Here is a 22,312-nt window from a genome sequence, read left to right as displayed (position 1 = left end):
TTAACCAATTTGTTCTAGAGCGTATGTACAAATAGGCTTCTTCTTGGTCCATAATTAAGTTCAGTTCTTTCGCTAGTTTGTCCTCTAAGTCGAACAAAAACGGGTTGGTTGGGTCAGACTCATAAGCTATTCGGTTACCTTTTAACGGGGCCTGAATCTTATTTTTATTCTTAAGTAAATTATCTTCCTTTTTAATCCAACAGGGGATCTCACTACTAAGGGAGGATAAATTATTTTGTAGACTATTTGTGTACGCGGCCCACAGACTCCTAACCCAAGGATCAAATGATGGATTTTCCAGCCACAAGGGCTCAAATTTGAAGAAATGCTTATGGGATATCACGCTCGATTTTTTAAGGCTAAAGAGGATAGGGTTGTGATTTGAAGAGAGCCTAGGCAGATTATTGACTATGCCATCTGGAAAATGAAGGGTCCAATTTGCGCAAGCCCAACCCCTATCCAAACTTTCAAGAATGGGATAGTTCTTCCTTTTGTTAAACCATGTGTATTTACTATCAATGAAGCCCAAATCATGCAACCCACATTTCTCCATAGTGTCTTTATACTTGCGCATTTTAAACTCTTTGGGAGGATCCCCTCCTAACTTTTCATGACAATAGGTGACTCCATTAAAGTCCCTAAAAACTAACCAAGGAAGATTAACATTATAACTCGTATTTATCATGTTATCCCACATTTCTAACCGTCCAATATACTTTGTGTTTGCATATAAAAGTGGCATGAAAAGGGGGGGTAAGATTTTATACCTGAATTACTCCATGGATGGCTCTACGTTCCTTGGTTATGGTGGTGAAGGGGAGTGAAGTCCTTCATTCCATAACATAAGGATGCCACCCAAATACCTTGAGATTCCACGGTATCAAATGAGTTGAAAGGTAAGCTACTTACGTTCTCTTCAATGCTTTCACAGGCTACTCTAGTTTCAGTGATGATAATAATCATCGAATCATGGTCACGGATGAGTTGTCTTATGTTCCTCCGAAAACCTTGATGAGCCACCCCCCCTAGCATTCCAAAGAAGTATCATCATTTCCGGGTTGAGTGGGAGGAGGCTCATAAGCTCCATTAGAACTTCCGGATGGGTGTTGTAATCGAACATGACCATCCTTTGTGCCTTCAAGCTGTATAGTAGGTTTAATTTGACCTTCATTTTGATCCCTTACATAATCCCCCATCCACTTTCGAGAACCCCCAAGCCAGTTTCAAGGTTATTTGGGAGCATACTTTTGTTAGTGGAGCCATTTGACGTTGTCGGACTCGCTTGCGCTTGCAACATTAGCCAATTCTTGGTAATTGATAGGATTTTTCACTCTTGAACGGGTACGGGGACAGAGAGGAATTGTAACTCCCACGGAATTGCCTCGTCCGAGAATTCGTCTATCGTTTTCTTCATCCACCATGTGAGATTTTCGAGATTTTCATGACATCTACTAGGCATGGAAGGTGAGCAGGTACCAGTTTTCATGGTTCCTCGAGGTATACCATCATCATGTTTTTGATCATTGGAGGGGTGTTTGCTGGTCTGACTATTATTTCTTTCAAAACTCGCAGGTAAACTCGAGACCAATTTCCCATCATGTCCATTTTGTAATAGGCATATCTGTTAACCCACACTTCTAGAAAGGTGAGGTGTGGTCGAGTTTTTGTTGTTGTGCAAGTAGCTTTCAAAAGAATGGCATGAACTGGTGAGGGGAGCTTGGGAGGGATCATTATGAACCCCATGTTGAAGGATGGATCGGACAGATAGGGTGCAAGAGTTGGGTCTCTCTCCTCGGAAGGGAATGGGGAGGCCATTAGCTTTTTTGTTTAGTTTCTCGATGAGGGAGAAAATAGAGGGGGAAGAAGGGTCTTGTATAGAAATACAGATAGAAGTAGGAATAGGGTCTTTCAGATAAAAGGGGGATTTGGTGATCTGGGTAGGCGTGGTATCTGATTCTTTTGGGGAGAAAGATTTTTATCCTCCAACAGGATTTTGAAAAATTGACGGATGGAGATATGGCAGGGAGTTTAGGATTGGGAGGCTTCCCCCTATCATACTCTATAAGAATTAATGAGTAGGTGTCATTGAGAACCAAAAACGAGTTCCCAGCTTTAGTCTTATCAAGCTTTGGATTAGTTTGAGAACTCTTCTGGGTAGACCTTTTGATGTGGGCCCCAGGACATAGAGTTAGTATTACTTTGTTTTACCTTAGTCCAGTTGGCATCCCCTTTTGAGACAACAGAGGGTTTTGCTTGAATTTCGAGACCGTTGCTTCTTTCTCCTTTTTCGGCACCAGCTTTATTGGAAGGTGAATACAACTCTTATCGTGGTGGTTAACACGACCACAACTACTACACAAAACCGGACAATCTTTGTAAGTGATTAGTTGTTTGAAAGTTCCTAGTCAGATGCATTCTTTCCTTTTTTTTGGAAAACATCCATCATGACCAGAAGTCGGATAAATCTCATTCCGTTGGCATCGAGAGCCTTCGAGTCAGCCTTGATAAACGATCCTATACATTTACCAATTCTTTTGAACATTTCTTCACACATGAATTCTACTGGAAGCTCATGAAGTTCAACCCAAACTGGGGGGTAATGGATTTTTGTTGATGACGCCGGGAACTCCCGCGGCCATTTTTGAACAGATAGAAAGGTGCCATTGATACACCAAGGTCCTCCGGCGATGATTCTGTTTAGTTCGTCCTCTGAAATAAAGAGACCTTTGTTAATAGGGATTGTTATGCATGGGGTTGTAGTTTCCCAAAGTTTTTTGAGGGTTAGGGCCACGTATTTCAAAGAAAAGGATTTCCCACAGGGTTTTGAAATTATGGAGCACGCCCATGGGTTGCACAAAGATTGGTTATCTTCTTTAGATGTGGGAAGAAAAGCTTATGCGACTTCCTTAAAATCTGGAGGGGGGAAACTTGCATGGGAGTTGCCTTCGAAGGTCAACCCCGAAACTAGCGAGTCTCTAAAAGATCTCTGAGAAGGGCAAATAGCATTACCTTTCGAACCTTTGATACCTGTAGGAATCTGCAAGATGATAAGTGCGTTTCAAACACACTTTATGGACTCCTTTCAGCTCATTTTGATCCTCTTTCTCCCCTTTCTTCCCTCTTTCTTCTCACTTTCCCCTTCTATTTCATTCACTTGATCATAGTGATATTTTGCTAGATTTCCAGTCTTTTTTGACCGAATTTCTAGTACATTTGGTTTCACCTTGTTTTGCCATGTTCGTGATATAGGTGAAACTACTAAGATGGCTACGATTTGTAGAGTTGAAAAAGGTAGCAATTAAAACAAAGCACGCATAGAGAAATGGTGCGCTTGCACTAATCCCCAAGTCCGCTCGCACAAAGGAGCACATTGCACAATAGAATCTTGAACAAAGAACTTCAAATGGACATAACTTTCAAACCATAAATCGAATGAAGGTGATTCTAGACGGAGGTGAAATCTTGTTTCGATATCTTTCCAATGACTGGTCATAAGCTTGATTTGGATATAAAACGAAGAAGTTATGCTCGCTTTAAGTTGAACTGCAGACTAGATCAGAAAGAATGGTGCTCCCGCACCTGGTTTTGGTGCGCCCGCACCTGTTTTGGTGCGCCCGCACCATTTGACGAGAAATCTCAAGTTTGATGTAGAAGGGTGAAGTGCGCCCGCACCTCTGCTTGGTGCGCCCACACCCTTCGTTTCCGAAAAGGAAAAAAATCGAGCCTTCATTAAAAAAAACGATAGTTTTGTTTGAGGGGAACTTAGCTTTATTCTAGCTTTTAGAGAGTATTTTATTAGGGTTCATACTAGAGAGAAAAACACTTGAGTTTTATTGAGATTTGAGATTTAGTAATCATAGTTTGTGATTCCGATAACATTGAAGGTACTTTTCATTGAATTTAATTTGAAGGTTCAATTTTTATTTCATTCTCTTCGTGTTTGTTCTTGCTTTTAGTTACTTTTAGATCTTCATTCTCATATTCTTATAATTGTGATTTCTTTTAGTTTAATTATCTTTAATCATGTTTAGGTTTAGATTAGTCATAGATTTTGTGTTTAATTTCCTAGAATCCATTATTAGTGAGTAGTTTCATATCTAGGGTTAGGTGAAAGTATGAATTAAGGTTTTAGATGTTTTGTTGATGTGATTGCAATGTTTTAAAGAAGTTTATGCATTGATCTTGGTGTTTTGATAGCTTAGGATAGATAATCACATTTATGCTTTGGTATTTTGAATTCAAATGTTCTTAAATCGAATTTTGAACTCTTTTATGACGCAGTCGGACAATTCAGAGAAAAGCAAGCGCTAATCTCGATCAAGAACAATCAGATTTACAAGCGATAAATCTGTAGAAATTCCGGAATCCAGCAGAAAAGAGTAGGAACTCTGAAATATTATTAAAGATCAAAAAATGCCTCCCAATAATGACCTAATAATGTTTAAATACTTTAAACAAAACCCTAATACGAAAATAAGGAAATAATAAAATCCAGAAATAATTAAAATGTTGTTTTCGGGCCCTAAACGAACTCGGATGGCTTGAAAATCCTATTGGTCACGGCATAGCGATGAGTTTAACTCGTTGGCCCGTTTCACTTCCCGACAGGTATTACAATAAGCAATCGGGACTCCGGAAGCCTGATTAGTAGAAATCATCTCAAGCTATTTTGACGAACTTCGTCATCGAACTTATCTGCTAACCTTCCGACGTCAATCTCCTCCACCTCTGAAGAACTCGACCTCGAGTTCATATTATCATAAAGAGCCTCATCTACATGGGACTCATGAATGTCATCCACATTGAACGTGTTGGAGATGTTCATATTATCCGGAAGAGCTACCACGTAGACATTATCATTAATCTTGCGAATCACCTTGAAAGGACCATACTTAAGTGGCTTCAATTTACTGTAGGTACCAACAGGGAACCTCTCCTTACGCAAGAACACCATCACGTCATCACCCACACTGAAGATCTTGACTCTCCTGTGTTTATCAGCAGCAGTTTTATTTTTCTGCCCAGTAGGATGCAACTTAGCCTTCACAGTTTCCTTAACAACGACAATCTCTTCTGCCATATTCCCAGCAGCCACACTAACTCCAGAACTCTTAGGAAGCTTAATCAGATCAACCCTAGGAACAGAAGTGTAAACCACAGAAAATGGTGATCTCCCGATGGCCAAGTGTACAGCACTGTTGTAAGCAAACTCCACCTGAGGTAAAGCCAAATCCCACTATTTTGGTTTGTTGCCACACACACTCCGAATCATATTCCCCAATGTCCTGTTAGTGACTTCAGTCTGACCATCTGTTTGTGGATGAGCTATAAAACTCCTGTTTAGCGTCGTCCCAAACATCCTCCAAAGAGTGATCCAAAAATGGCTAAGAAACTTGGTGTCCCTATCCGAAGTGATAGAGGTAGGACCGACATGAAGTCTGACCACCTCCCTGAAGAAAAGCTTGGCCACATTCGAAGCATCAGCAGTCTTCTTACATGCAATGAAATGGGACATATTGGAGAATCGATCAACAACCACAAAAACTGAATCCACTCCTCGTTGAGTACGAGTCAAACCCAACACGAAATACATCGCCAGATCTTGCCAAATGTCATCAGGAATAGGTAAAGGCATATAAAGACCAGTAGTTTGAGACTGACCTTTAGACACTTGACACACATGACATCGACGGACTATGGTGCTAGCATCTCTCCTTAAGTGAGGCCAATAAAACCTCTCTTCTAAACCTGCAATGGTCTTGTCTTGTCCCCAATGACCTCCAAGGCCACCTCCATGAATATCCCTGATCAACTTCTCTCTCAAGGAAGAACAAGGGATGCACAATTGATCACCTCTAAAAATGTAGCCATCGTGAATGTGGAAGTCTATGCTAGGCTGCCCTTTACTACACTTGGCCCATATCTCCTTAAACTCAGCATCATCCGCATACATCTCCTTCAAGCATTCAAAACCCACGATTTCTTGAGCTAAAGTGATGAGTAAGGAAGCCTTCCTACTCAATGTATCTGCCACCTTGTTCAAAACGCCAGATTTATGTTGTATAATGAAAGGGAATTTTTGCAGAAAACTCAACCATCGAGCATGCATCTTATTGATCACCTTATGGCTGTGAAGGAACTTCATGGCCTGATGATCAGTGAAGAGAATAAACTCCCTCTAAATTAGGTAATGCTCCCACTGACGCAGTGCCCTAAACACCGCATAGAACTCCTGATCATACGTACTCCATTTCTGCCTAGCATCACTCAATTTTTCATTAAAGTAGGCCACAGGCCTCTTCTCTTGACACAGAATTGCTCCAATACCTACCCCACTGGCATCACATTCAACTTGAAACACCTTCTCAAAATCAGGAAGGGCTAATACAGGGGCACTATAAAGTTTCGCTTTAATCAAAGAAAAACTCCTTTCCAGCTCATCTCCCTACTAGAGCTTCCCTTTCTTCAAACATTCTGTTATCGGTGCGGTTATGGTACTGAAATCCCTAATGAATCTCCTTTAGAAAGTTGTTAGACCATGAACGCTACGAACTTCAGTCACTGATGTAGGTGTGGGCCAATCTCTAATTGCGCTCACCTTCTCTTCATCGACCTGAATTCCTTCGGCACCCACAACAAAACCTAAGAATAGTAATTTGCTGGTGCAAAAGGTGCACTTTTTCAGATTAATGTACATCTTATTCTCTTGCAAAACTTACAGCACTTGATTCACATGTTCCAGATGAACTTTCTTGTTCTTATTGTAAATCAGAATGTCATCAAAATAAACGACTACAAAAGAGCTAGTAAAAGGACGAAGGACTTGGTTCATCAATCGCATGAAAGTACTAGGTGCATTCGACAAACCAAATGGCATTACCAACCACTCATACAACCCTTCCTTGCTCTTAAAAGCTGTCTTCCACTCATCTCCAGGCCGAATACGAATCTGATGATACTCACTTTGTAGCTCTATCTTCGAAAACACCTTAGAATCTGACAACTCATCAAGCATATCTTCCAAGCGAGGGATAGGGAAGCGATACTTGATAGTTACCTTATTGATGGCCCTACTGTCAACACACATCCGCCACTGATTTCCTTTCTTAGGGACCAAAATAACGGGAACTGCACATGGACTCATACTCTCTCGAACGAACCCTTTCTGCAACAAATCCTCAATCTGCTCTCACATCTCATTTTCTTCGGACTCATACGATAGTGGGGAAGGTTTGGTAGGCTACAACCAGGAATCAAATCAATGTGGTGTTGTATGTCACGCATGGGTGGCAAATCATTCGGTAACTCATCAGCAATTAACCCTTTGAATCCCTCTAATATCTCCGATACTTCAACAGGAATGGGGTTTTCTTCTTTTACAGCACCCAACAACCCCTTAACCATTATTGGATAGAAGAAATCAGTTTCTTTTACAGCATCATCAAGTTCCTTATCATTATAAGTCATTACTAAGAAACTGGTTTTTCTCCCCTCCGCCTTATGATCAAAATTCAAAACGGAAGCCATGGCAATTTTATGGGATCCCCAAGTAAACATCATCACATTATCCTTTCCCGATAAGTATATCATTATCAAACTGCCAGGCCTACCAAGTAAAATATGACAAACATCTATATCAAGCACATCACACAGTACCTCTTCCTTGTAGTGTTTCCCTATGGAGATGGGAACTCTGCAAGTCATTGTGACCCGAACTTGAGACCCCTTGTAAACCCAGCCCAGGGCATATGGTTTCTCATGTGGTGTTGTGGGCAGCTTCAAATATTCTACCAGCTTCTGGGACACCAGGTTCTCCGTGCTTCCATTATCCACAATCAAGTTACAAACCTTGTTCTAAATAGAACAATGAGTTTTAAACAGGTTCTTGCGCTGGCCCTCATCTCTAGAAGTTAACAGGACCCTTTGCAGCACAAAGTTAATTCTGTCGTCAAACTCCTCCTCGGCAAACTCCGCATCTGCATACTCATCATTTTCTCCTTCAAACTCCTCTCCAACTCCTTCTCCTTCTAAGACAGCAGTGACTCTCCAAGTTGGACAAACATTGGATCGATGACCCTTGCCGTTACAAAGATAGCAAGTGTCCCCACTTGGTTTCGCATATGGATTATTTTGCTTCTGGACAGTGGACTTTCCTTGTGGTGTACTGCTAGGACTGACTTTAGTTGCAGGCCCAGACTCCTTAGTTAATGCACTCTTCTCCTTCTCGCCGCTAAAATCAAAGTTACTTTGGGGTGAGTACCTTTTAAATGAATAGAAATTTCTAGGGGATTTCTCTATTTGCTTCGCTTTTAACGCCAAACTAGATGCCTCAGCAACAGTCCACACAGTTTGCAATCCCATTTTCTCTTGCAGGGAATTCTTCAAACCACTAACATATCGAGCCACTTTCTGATTTTCGGATTCCCCTAAGTCATTGCGCTTAGAAAAACGCAGGAACTCCGTTGTATATTTTGTCACAGTCCTCTTTCCTTGAACACATTCTATATACATCTTATACAGAACCTGCTCATAATCTTCCGATAAAAACCGCTCCAACATTAATTGTTTCATTCGTCGCCAGGTCTTAACTGGCTCCTTCCTTTGCCTCTGCCTCTGCATAACCAGCTTGTCCCACCAAACAGCAGCGGTTCTCTTTAACCTAACCGCCACCATCTTAACATGTTTATTTTCAGGAACCTCCATAACTTCGAAGAATCTATCGACATCAATCTGCCATTCAAGAAATTCCTCCACTCCCATGGTTCCATAAAATAAAGGAATATTTGCTTTTACTCGATAATCACGTTTATGATAATGATTACCCTCATCGCTACGTTCTTCGAAAGGTTCTTCTTCCTCATAACTCAAACTATCTGCCACGACAGTTCGTTTGCCTCTTCCCCGTGGAACTCTATTTTGTTCCTCTCTCCTGTCTCCTCCGTCTCCTCCTTGATTAATATTATTCTGCATGTTGTTCATCTGCGTAGTTAACACAGTCATCTGTTCGGTCAGTGCAGTAAGGGTCGTGGTAAAAGCCGTGTTAACTCCTTCAAGATCTGCTCTGGTAAGTGGTTCTCCCATGGCTATTCAAGATACGAAAAGAAACAAGAGAAAGCCTGCTCTGATACCACCTTATGTAGTCGGACAATTCAGAGAAAAGCAAGCGCTAATTTCGATCAAGAACAATCAGATTTACAAGCAATAAATCTGTAGAAATTCTGGAATCCACCAGAAAAGAGTAGGAACTCTGAAATATTATTAAAGATCAAAACCTGCCTCCCGATAATGACCTAATAATGTTTAAATACTTTAAACAAAACCCTAATACAAAAATAAGAAAATAATAAAATCCAGAAATAATTAGAATGTTGTTTTCGGGCCCTAAACGAACTCGGATGGCTTAAAAAGGCTATTGTTCACAGCATAGCTGTGTGTTTGACTCCTTGGCCCATTTCGCTTCCAGAAAGGTATTATAATAATTAATCGGACTCCAGAGGCCTGATTAGTAGAAATCATCTCCAGCTATTTTGACGAACTTCGTCATCGAACTTATCCGCTAACCTTCCTACGTCATTTTATCATCCCCAAGAATCAACTTAATTTCTAGGCCAAGATATTGGGTACAAATTAAGGAGATCCTTTGTTAGGAGTTTTTCGAATTTATCGAATCTCTTAATCAATTGACTAAAGACCATTCGAGAGAGGATTTAGTAGATTGATTAAGTTATTATTCTTGAGGACCATTCGAGAGAGGACTCGAGTATTTTAGAGAAAGCTAAACCTTGCATAATCGTCTCCGTTACTTCACAATTGCATTCATTATTGTCCATTCTTATTCATACTAGTAACCTTAACTCTAGTGTCTTCCTATTTGATATTTAAACTCGTGTTATTTGCTAGTTCTAGTTTTTAGCTAGTCATAATTGTTACCAAACCTTTTCAAACTCCCAAATACCGTTCAATTAAGTAATTTAGACTTGATAGACTTTACTTGATCTCATTTTCCTTGTGTATCGACCCTTGACTTGCCCTTACTATTTTCTTAGTAATTGCTTGTTAGATTTTATAAGTATTGTTTGAAAAGTGATTTTTGGTCCCTTAACGACACACTAAAACCTCTTATCACAAGACAAGGAGCAAATAGGGGGTTAGGAGGGAGGGAGGGAGGAGGGGGTCTGGAGGCTTTTCTGTGAGGTTTGGAGGGGGGTTTGGGAGGAGAGGAGGGAGGGGGGAGGGGAAGGGGGAGACATGCCCGTCCCTCTTATTAGGCTCATTTATTACCCAATGGTCAACTTCTAAAAACTACGTAATTCACTCTATGTCCAACAAGTGGTACGTACTTCTAAAAAGCCATTGTATTATAACAACTTTGTTTTTTCAAACTTTTTAGAAAGTGCATTTATAAGATAGTTTCTCATAATTTTCATAGTATCTGTCACACTTCATAAATTGCGCTAGTGGAAATATACTGGAAAAAAAAATTTAGTCAATACAAAGATGGTTACGCCTTACAATTTTAGATTAGTTTTTGAAGATATCCAGGAAAAATGATCCAAGGCATCACTGTTTGACATATTTTACACGATGCCTTGCATTTGGTACTTTGTTATACCATATAGGCCTTTACCACTTACATGACCGAACTACATTAGGAAGCACACTAAGAATTAGTGTTGTCAGAAATGAACTAGACAACCTAAAAAAAGCTGTCTTTAGTAAAACCGGCCTAAAATTAAGCATCGCAGTTCTTGGGACGAGCAAGCCAAAGAGAGCTAAGTGCCCTTAGACGCGTAGTATAATCGTGGATAACAAGGAGTGCTCGAGCTGCTTGACGGGTTGTCAATATGCGGTGCATTTGTTGCAAAGTCTGCTGCCTCAAAAGATCAGCCTAACAATATTTAAAACAAAAGAAAGGGAACTCAAATGTTAAAAAATTGTAGGTCAGGAAATGGAACAAGTTTCAAGATTTTTTTACATAAGAAACCATACCTGGTGAACAAAGTTCTCTAGTGTGGCAAGCTTGCCCATAGCAATCGCCATTTGACCCATGTAATCAGCAACAACTCCAGTATTAGATGGACTGAGACAGTTTGCAGAAAGTGTATCAACAAGGGATTGTTGCAGCGCTTCCATTCCTTGTGATAAAGCATCCTCGGCTTGTTGAGAGGATTGCTGCAAATTGCATATTCCCATCAATTGCTGCTCTGTCAGAGGTTCAAGGTGGTTCACTAGTATCTGATATTCCAACAACAAAAAACATAATTTTTAAAAAAAATTAAAAGCGCTTCAATTCAGTCCTAAAGTAGAGGTGTTTGGGCAAGAAAAAAGAGACAAGATTGTGTCTGGGTGCTTAAAAGTAGTAATGACCTTCAGCAATTCTGAGGAGCGAAATCCACCTAGCCACATGAAACACCTCTCAGCCGGAGTCTTCCACATGCCAGACAACAAGTGGAATATATCGGACTTTGCTGCTGTGCCTTTAATCCGGAATAACTCATCAAAATTTGACATTAAACTCTCAACAAGTACTCGTAGCTCATCATCAGACGCGTGTGAATTCAGTGCTGATCTTGTGTCATTGATCAGCCTTTGATGCTTGTCAAGCCAATGCCCATAATGTACATCAAATGCCACAACTCCTACAAAAACAAAGGGCCGAAGGGGAAGTTTAATGCAACGAGCATCGGGGATGCTTCTAATCATAAATTATTTATGCCCTCGTTTAATAGTAAGTACCATTAGTTCCTAATGAATGGCCTGGTTCACTTCCAGCTCCTGTAACCATGAAACCCTGCACTGAAGAAAATTCAGAAATAAATGTACGGAATGACAATTGGGGGGTTCAGGGTTCAAGGTTCAGGAAGTGCACCTGCTGACGAGCTCTATCAAGCTCTTGTTCTAATTGTGCAAGCTTCAGTCGACTGCTCTCTAGTTGCTGAACATAAGCCTACAAGAAACCAACATATAGAGAAATGATGTCGAGCTCAATCGGTAATACCTTCTTACAGAGGCCAATATAAGTTTTCTCAGGACAACAATAAGATCTCGTTGCACAAGATTTGAACTTCCACAGTATAAACTTTAAGGGATAACATACAACTCTAGAGAGCAAAGAGAAGGTAATAATAGTCCAGCCTAACTTGTCATTTGATTTAGTTCTCAAAATAATAGTGGCATACACTATTTTGATGGTATTCCCAATAGCAAGTCAAAAATTTTATTCCTGTATAGCTACTAAAAACTCCAATTAATAGCTACTTACAAATTACAATGTAGGAATGTTTTGAAATACTTCTACCATTTTCTTCTTAATCTAGTTTTGGACAGCTTGGCCCATACTTATAAACTAAATATTTCTAAAACTGCTAATTTTGGTGAGAAAATGCTCACTTTCAAGAGTTCACGTGGATTCAATATCAGTTAATATTAACTTTGTGTCATGTAGAAATGGTGGAAGAAAAACAAAATGCACAAAGTACATTATTTAGAGCCCTAGAGAAATTTCCTTTTTTTTCGCCCTGCTTTGGTTTTTGAACATGGCTACTTAATCTTAATTAAATGTCACTAAATCCATGTACATATCTTAGGTTAAGTCGGTGGTGGTATTATTCTCATCATAGTACACTCTTTCACTAATCTGTTTCACTTTTTAACCTCTGTTCTGGGTGAAAACAGTTTCAGACTTGTGAGAAAATTACATGAAGCAAGAAGAGAGGACTGACAAGGTGCAGTATTTCCTTTGTGAGCTACAAGCTTACATTGGGAAAATTACAGGTAAACCAGAAGGACATATAGATGAACTAATCAAGTTTGAGATAGCTAGTACAAAAAAGATTCTAACCATTATTTATACGACTTACAAGCTTATAGAGTTATAGTAATGCAAGCATGCAACAAATCTGAGTAACTCCTTGTCTCTTTTCCTTTTTATGACCCAAAATGAAATCACATGATGAAACAGAAAATGTACTTCGAACATCAACAATCACTTCAGTATAGAGATGGCCAACAGTGCGGGCCAATCCAGCTCATTCAGCCCAGTCCACCTCGTGGGCCGTGTGGGCCGGGCCAGCAAAAAGCCCGGTCCAGCCCAGCTCGAACCGTGAAATTGGTGGGTGGGTCGTGGGCTAGATTTCTTGAGCCCAGCCCACTACTAAAACCGCCCAGTCCGGACCATGAAACCGGTCCAACTCGACCGATGAACCAAACCAGCCCAATCCAAGTTAATATTTAACCAAATTGTGTATATTTTAATCAAATTGTATATATTCTAATCAAATTGCATATATTATAATTCAATTAAATTTAAAAATAATGAAATTATTCATTAATATCAATATTTTTAATTCATTTTAAAGATTTATGTAACAATAATGAATAATTTTAATGATTAAATAATTTTGAAAAAAAAATTCATGCCGGCCCGTCAGCCCGGTCCAGCCCACCAGACCCACGAACCGTGAAAACTGGTAACAGACCGATGTGGGCCAAGATTTTTCAGCCCGTGGACCAGCCCGCCCAACCCATGAGTTTCACGGTCCGAACCTGGGCTGTAAAATCTCAGCCCAGCCAACTACGGCCCATGGTCCGGCCCACCCAGCCCGCACCAGTGGCCATCACTACTTCAGTAGTACAATTATTTACTTCTGTAAGACCTTGAATAAAAATCAATAGCATCAAAATATATATATATACTTCCTCTATTTTTTTTACTTGCAACATTTTCCTAAAAAGTAAATGATTAATTACTTGCAACATTTTCTATTTTTGTTTTTCCTTTTCCTTTCTTTCTATCTCTCTCCAATTATATGATTGCTCTTTTTTTTCCTATCTACATCTCTCCTACCCAAATTTTACATTGAAGTTGATAAAAAAAAGTATTACAAGTAAAAAAAAAGAAAGAAGTATATATATATATATATATATATATATATATATATATATATATATATATATATATATATATATTTCCTCCATTCCATAATAAGTGAAACACTTACTATTTTAGAACGCTTCAAAATAAGTGAAACATACCTTGAATGAAAAAAAGAAAGTCATAAAATGACAAGAATACCCATCACAAACTTGTGTGTTTGCTTTTCTCTCTCCTCCTTTTGATAATAAAAAGGGTATTTTATGACTTTTTGGCTTTTGAAAGTGATGTTTATTAAATCTTGTGCTCAATCCCTATGTTTCAATTATTATGGAACGGAGGAAGTATATATTATCATTCCTACTACTAAACAATTAAACAAAGAAGTAAGGCTATTTGACAAAATTTTAGATTAACTAATTTTTTTGTCTCATAAATCTAGTGGCATATTTTTGTAATTTCGCAATATGTGGGCCCACATCCTTCTTTATCTTTTATTTAGCTAATTAGACTTTATCCAAGAAGAGGTTTTGCAAAGAATGACTCCATCATGAGATAATTGCCACTCTTAACCTCATAGCTTAGGGTATAGCATAAATCTAAACAGATACGCTTTATAAGAAATTGACTACTGCTCATAACTTAAGTTTATGAGTGCCACATTAGGAAGCCCAACCATGAAAATCCTATTTGGTCATTGTCACACAAAGACATTCTAAAATAGCATATGTGACTTATAATTCCAGAAATTTAACTTGACAAATTGACAACAAGGCTATATGATAGTTATACAAACTAGTAAGAAAAGATACCTTCTTTCTTAATCGACTTTTTCTTGCAGCTTCTCGATTCTGAGCTAGTCTTCTAAGAGTCTATAGAGGAATAAAAACGACAAAAAGAAAAGATTAACAGGAATACAAGTTAAACATAAGAGCAAACAAAATGTGTTTATACAACTATGAGAAATGGATAGTATAATCTAGCAATCAACCTTTGGGTCGTCGGTCCTTCCCTTGGATTGATCTGTTGAGTCAACCACTGCTCCATTCTGAATTACGTGATACTGAATTATGTGTTTCCATGGAAAGAAATTAATAAGACTTGTTAATGATACTTAAAGCATATATGTGAAATTGTTGCTTGACTTAGCTTTGCGTATTCACATGGACTACAAGTATGTGCATCTATATTTCAACTATCATAGCTCAAGTTTAGTTTTTAACTTTGGCTTCTGTACTGTATTATGGGCCCTGTAAATAAACCTGGTCATCTTCACTGATTCAAGTTAAAGTGGTTCATGAACAAAAAGTCTGTCTAACACCGATATCTCACAACTACGTAAACTGATACAGGAGAATATCATCTTACGTTGTTCGTGAGAAGTACTCCATTAATAGGAAGTTGATACTATAATAATTTCAAACCAATTGTGCTTTGAAAAGCGTAAAAATCAAAAGGTTGCCATTAGAAAGAAACTGGGAAAACAAGTCTAGATGTGAGCCGAGCAAATCCGTAATCAGCATTCAGCAATATGACCCATGAACACTTTCATGACCTGAATCAAATCAGCACTTGACCCCGATTATATATATCTAGCACAACAAGAACCCAATGCACGCCCTCCATTCCCCAATAAATCCCACTATTTTCGAAACGATTTCAGTATCCTAAGAGTAAATGGTCGCAATTCTTATCAAAACAGGAGGGAGGACAAAAGATGGTTGCAAATAACCCCTGAAGTTGTAAAGATTTGAATTTAATCATAAAGAAAAGGAAACTTTATAATATACATACTATCACTATTTCTTTTTAATTTACACAGTTTGACTTTTACACTTATTATTACATATTTTTAACCATTTATACTATTGATTCGAAAAAAAAGAAAATTCATAGAATGTTGATATTTAGAATAAATATCTTGAAGCATATCTAACAGTATCTCACATGATTATGTTTTTCGCTACAGAAACAAGACAAACAATATAGATAGTGTCAAAGTACAAAATGTCTAATTTATAAAGAAACGGAGAGAATAACAATTTGTTACACATAATCATTTTTAAGGTGTTCTTCCTCGTGAAATTCATTTGTTAACATTTACCTTAGTTGATTAGGATTTATTTACCTAACTTATTGTACTTGTCAAATTTCTAAACACTATACTATTATATTATTTAGACTTGTAAATGATGTAAGAAGCAATTAAGAAGCACAAGAAAAACATAACTATATCCAACAAGAGAGATAATGGACTTGTCTATGTGACTACCAATCCAAGTCTATTTGTTCATAGATATTAGCAAAATAGTGGGATAAGTCCCAATGATTCTTCCAAAAAATTAAAATGGACGACATGTTAGCCTTTTAAGAGTCACCAAATCAATAAAAAAAAAAATCCTAAAACTATGTACAATAAGTGTGTCTTTGATATAACATAACTTATTCGGCCCGTTTGGTTAGTGGTTATAAATAGTGGTAATGGTAATGAAATTTAATGTAAATTTGTAAAGATTATTACATGTCCATAACCATGGGAATGAAACTTTATCACAAAACATGGGTTTTCCTTTATAAATTTTCATTACCACCTACTACCACATTCCCAAGTGGTAATGGATAGTAATGAGATTTTAGGAAGAAAATAGATATCTTGTGATTAAATAGCATTACCATTGGTAATGACATTGGATTTCTAGTACAAATTTACACTATAATGCATTACCATTCCCACCATTTATAACCTCTTACCAAACGGGCCGATTGTGTAACATGCATAATGATATAAACTTCAACAAGAATGACATGGATTACGCAAATAATAACTTTGAATCCAATGTCGTTTATCATTTCTGTCATGTCATTTGAGTTTATTTTACAAAACAAGCGATAGTTGTAGGTTGTCATAAATTATGGTGTCCGATTACACCCAAGAATTTTTGTACATAAATTATCCCTCTATATTGTAAGGGTTTGTTTGGTTAACATTATTTAACATAGGAAGTTAAAAATCCTAGGAATTGGAATTGTTTGGTTGACAAATTCATGGAAAATAGAAATTCCTAGGAAGTTACCTAGGTAAGTGGAAATTCTCATGGGAATTTCCATTTCCCTTCAATCACCAAACAACATCTAGCAATTCCTAGGAAATACAATTACATGGGAAGATAATATTCCAAGGAATTTGCACTTCCTACATTCAACCAAACGAGCACTAAATCCTATGTGGTACAACCAAACCCGTTTTTGGAAATGAAAAAATCAGATGAAAAAACAGAGGGAATTATTAGCATCACATTCAGTTTTTCAATATTATGAAGCTGCATGGTATAAGTTGTATCATTAACTTAATATTAGTCGTCCATATACTAATTATGAAATTAATGATTAAAACTAACAATAAAAAATCACAAACCAATATCTTAATCTATAAAAAATTTGCCTTTAGCTACATGAAAAACAAATACTCAAAACAATAAAAAATGAGCCCTAAGTTCATACTTAATAGTTAAGTTCAAAGGTGTTCGATGAAATGCGTAAGAGACGCAAGAGCTGCGCCTCGCCTGGCAGGTCGGGCGGACCTCGCCTGGCAGGTCGGGCGGACCTCGCCCGGTCGGACGCGTAAGCATTTTGGAGGAACGCAACGTCGCCCGGTCGGACGCGTAAGCATTTTGGAGGAACGCAGTTTCGCCCGATCGGGCGCGCAAGCGAATCTGGAGAAGTTAAGTTCCGCCCGGGCGGGTCGGTGCTTTATGCGGAAAACGCAGTTTGGGCCACTGAGTATAAATAGGTTATTTTTACCTAGTTTTTAGACTACGAAAAATACTCTATTCTCTCTGTAATCTGTTCTCTTCTCATAATAAAATATTCTCTCTCTGCTGTGGACGTAGCCAAATTGGTGAACCACGTAAATCTGTTGTCTGTTTTTATTGTTCTTGCATTCAATATTTGTTTCTCTCTCACGTTCGTTATAACACAATATCTTAATCTATAGAAAATTTGCCTTTAGCTTCATGAAAAACAAGTACTCAAAACAATACAAAATGAGCCCTAACTTCATACTTCATAGTTACATTATTAAGTGCTAAAAAGATAATGAATTAGTCAATTTCACAATTTAATTATTATATTATGAACTTACAGTCATAGCCATATTGAGATAGTTGCACAATGAAATCATGAAAACTGATCATTGGGTCCTTAGTTTTCCCTTTGTTTCTTCTATATTCAATTTATTATAATTTCTTTCGGATAAGAACTTGCAAGATTTCATGGGAGTATTAGTGGGTTCATTGAAAAGTAGGGTTTCGAAAAATATATATTCAGACGAATCTAAGAAAATCCCACATGAATATTTTTTTCTTTTTATAAATCACCAATGATAAACTAAGTGAAGTTGATGACTAGTATAAAAGTCATATCATTGAGAAAAAATTAGAAGTAAGAGAAACAATAAACAAAAAATGAAAGAAATGAGTAAAATAATTAAAAATAAGCGATTAAAAATGAGTAAAATTTTGTGAATTTTTCCTGAAATAATACTAGCTTAAAGATAAGTTCCTATTTTACGCCAAGTGTAAAATTATTTCCGACACTATCTTTCACGTACGAAAAGTGGAGAAGACAATTTAAAAAAAACAAATTATGGTATAATTTGAGACGGGTTCTTCCTCCGTCTTTAAAAACTTGCTATATTGTTATGGTAGGTAGACACAAGTAACTAGGAGAAGGGGGAAAATTATGATAAGGACCTAACTTTACAGGAAAGTAAAAAATATTTGAAATTTATAGGTAAAAAATACGGCAAAATAAAAGAGGAATATTAGTAAATGACCCACAGGAATTTCTCTAATATATTTGGTGTCACATTCAGAAATTCCTGGTTTTGGCTAATGTAAGCTGGCAAGATTAGTCTTTTTGTTCACTACTGGCTTAAGTCTTAACCCAACATTGGGAATAACTAAATTCAGATAAATTAGACAAAACGAGAATTTCTAGCAAACCTTTTTATCACGTACACTAACATAGAAAATCACACACATACACCAAATAAAAATAATACTACTAAGTACTAACAACAATATTAAAGCAACCAAAGATGTCTTGGTCTAATGGTTAAGATTGAGGTGCTATGAACGATAGGTCACAAGTTCGAATCCCCCCTCCCCTTTTTTGTACTTTATAATGCCTTCGTGGCTCATATGGATTAAAAAAAAAAAAAAAAACAATATTAAAGCAAACACCAAAAACTAGTTTGAAATTTATTAACATAAAAATTATACACTTTAATTAGCTTTGGTGATTTACATTTTAGGAAAAACATAGTCGTGTGGGATCTTGTTAGATTTGTCTGAATGTGAATTTTTTTAATATCAACTTTTTATAATTTTTACTTATTGATAAATTGCAGATTTTAATGGTTAAAATAATGTATTGACAAACGTGAAAACAAAAAATGTTGCATTTATTTAGAAACCGATGAAGTATAAAATAGGATAATAAACTAAAAAATTAGTCAGACATATATTAAATAATAAATAGGTCGATTTTGCAAATAAAAAACAAAAACTGATATTACATTTTGTAGTTTGTAACTTTGTTGTTAGTTTAAAGTTGTAAATAAAAACAGACCTGATTTCTGTCATCAGTGTCAACATCTGTAGAGGTATCAGTGTGTTGGCTAGTATCAGCCATGGCAACACCAGACTCACCCCAATACTCCAACTGCCCTCTTTTCTCCGCCACTGCCTCCACCGTCTCCGCCACCGATGCCGGTGCCAAATAATTATTCTGCCAAAATCACATACAATTCTCAAATTCCGCGAAAATGAAAAACTACAGTGGGTATTATATTGTTCAAAATGATGATGAATAATAACCCCGTTTGATGCCCCAAAAGGTAGACTTGAAGGAAAGGCGATGTTGCCTGATCTTAGACCGCAAAGACCACCTACGATAATACACAAGATATAAAATTTTATAAAATAATAAAGTTGTTAGAACAAAAAAAAATTGAAAAAAAGGGTTTACTTCTGCTTAAATTAACCGCATATTGTTGGTGGAAAACAACTGGGTGTTCAAGCTCTCCTGTGTTATGCGTACTATTTTCATCTCCCCTGTTTTTGAAAACAAAACCCAGTAAGTTAAAGATTAAGATCAGAAACAGGAAATCAGATTTCTCCACTTCTATTGACTATTATTGCTCATTGGTTATGGAAACGATCTTTTTATGACGATTCATCTTTGTTGTTGTTGTTGTTATTGTTGTTTTATAAGAATCAAAATATGAGAATGTACATAGAGGAAGAACATGGGGGAGGAGGAGAGAAAAAGACCTGAAGATGTAATTTGGGTGGCAATACATTTCTTCTCTGTAAATTTGCATTCTTTCTCACTTTCTCTCTCTCTTAACGATCGTTGTCAATTTTGAATCAAATGGGGATTTTGTTCATTACTACATAAAAATGACATACTTAAATTCGATTTTGTAACTGCAAACAAGTGTAATGATTGAGAGAGGAAAAGAAGAAGTGTAAGACAGAAAGATGGATAGAGGAAGATATAATAAGTTGCACAAAAATGTGTCAAATTTCCGAGTGTAAAATCAGTACAGTAATCGAGGACTGAGCAGGGGATTGCGTATCAGTACGAAACTAGCTAAGATGGAGGTCAGTCTTTTTAGAGTTGCCTATAATTTATTCATTTTCCTGGGCGAGCCCGTAAAGACAAGTGTCTTATAAAATCAAAACTTTAACCGACTTAGGCTATGTTCAGTTCACCTTATTTTTGCTTATTTCAGATCTAATCAGATCAGATCAGATCAGATCAGAAAAAATAAGTTCAGATCAGATCAGATCAGAAAAAATAAGTTCAGATCAGATCAGATCAGATCAGATCAGATCAGATTAGACCAGATCAGATCAGATCAGATCAGATCAGATCAGTTCAGATCATATCATGCTTATATTTAAAATCTTATTATTATTAAATATCTTTCAATACATATTAATAAAAATTATAATAATTGAATATTAATAAAGTACTCATTGAGACGAATCAAACAAGACCCCACATGACTATATTTTTTCTTATATTGAGAAAAATCTAAAAGATTATCTCTTATTGTGAATGTGTCAAGATTCTAAGTGACAAAGATAAAAAAAATACAAAGGGGGTATTATTATTTACGTACATTTGTTCAAAAGAATTATTATTATTGTTGTTGTTGTACTTATTAATTATTAATATTGGTAATTATTATTAATCTTATTGTTACCATTATTAAATGTCATTGTTATTATTATATTAAGTTATTTTGTTGTTATTAAATAATAGAAAATTAAAAGCCACGTGTTAAGAACATAAGATTGACGCAAAAATAAGAAATATATAAAATATGATATCTCAAATTCATGATAACGAAACTACTATGTTCGGATTACATTTCAAAATAAGCTAAGTGTGAGATACAAATTATAAATTTAGATTCGGTATACCTCTTCCTACCGAATTTCAAATCTCTCTAGCTATTTGAAGTTGCACGATATTTATTTATTTTTTGCTCAAGTCATAGTTGTTTGTATATCTTGTTCTATTTTATATGGAAAGAAAAGAGTTCAGTTTGCCGACTTCTCAAGTGTGAAACTTTTTTTTAAGGGAAAGTGTGAAACATTGTATAAGTGCTCTTATAAAATAATGACTTGAGTTATATAATTATTTTTAGTAATAATAATAATTATGATTATAATTATTATTGTTGTTCTTATAATAATGATAATAATAATAATTATTATTAATAATAAAAGTTGTATAAAAGTTGTAATAGAAATAAAATGATAATAATAGTAACACTATAAAGAATATCTTATAATGTATTGCATAATAATGATTTACAAAGTAATAATATAATAGTAATAATATATTTTATAAAAGATAAGATCTTGTTGAAAAAATAAGTTCAGATCAGATCAGATCAGATCAGATCAGATCAGATCAGATCAGATCAGATCAGATCAGATCAGAAAAAATAAGTTCAGATCAGATCAGATCAGAAAAAAAAGTTCAGATCAGATCAGATCAGAAAAAATAAGTTCAGATCAGATCAGATCAGATCAGATAAGTTCAGATCAGAAAATTTCAGGTGAACTGAACATAGCCTTAGGCTATGTTCAGTTCACCTTATTTTTGCTTATTTCAGATCTAATCAGATCAGATCAGATCAGATCAGAAAAAATAAGTTCAGATCAGATCAGATCAGATCTGTCAGTTTTAAAATTTATTTTTACTATTAAATATCTTTCATTACATATTAGTAAAATTATAATAATTGAATATTAATAAAGTACTCATTGAGACGAATCAAACAAGATCCCACATGACTATATTTTTTCTTATATATTGAGAGAAATCTAAAAGATAAGATCTTGTAATCAGATCAGT

At 36.4% G+C, this 22,312-nt stretch overlaps 1 protein-coding gene across 2 annotated transcripts; it reads right to left on the bottom strand.

Moving 5' to 3' along the window:
• Window positions 1–10,441: 10,441 nt before the first annotated feature.
• Window positions 10,442–20,555, bottom strand: LOC104884843 (transcription factor TGA2). Of its 2 annotated transcripts, none has more exons than XM_019247685.3 (11): window positions 20,209–20,555; window positions 19,904–19,989; window positions 19,753–19,823; window positions 19,505–19,663; window positions 14,865–14,921; window positions 14,686–14,745; window positions 11,870–11,947; window positions 11,737–11,791; window positions 11,368–11,639; window positions 10,990–11,235; window positions 10,442–10,888 (listed from the first exon to the last, which is right to left on the bottom strand). In XM_019247685.3, the coding sequence occupies exons 1-11, from the start codon at window positions 20,256–20,258 to the stop codon at window positions 10,733–10,735; spliced, it is 1,290 nt and encodes a 429-aa protein (XP_019103230.2). In that variant the 5' UTR covers window positions 20,259–20,555; the 3' UTR covers window positions 10,442–10,732. The 2 variants fall into 2 exon arrangements, with proteins under 2 accessions (XP_019103230.2, XP_010667846.2); XM_010669544.4 differs by having other exon boundaries at window positions 14,865–14,936; window positions 20,209–20,554.
• Between the last annotated feature and the right edge of the window lie 1,757 nt (window positions 20,556–22,312).

Source organism: Beta vulgaris, chromosome 6 (genome assembly GCF_026745355.1).
Source record: "Beta vulgaris subsp. vulgaris cultivar EL10 chromosome 6, EL10.2, whole genome shotgun sequence".
Taxonomy (NCBI): Eukaryota; Viridiplantae; Streptophyta; class Magnoliopsida; order Caryophyllales; family Amaranthaceae; genus Beta; species Beta vulgaris.
The sequence above is the reverse complement of the archived record's forward strand: the minus strand, read 5'-3'. Positions and strand labels throughout refer to the sequence as shown.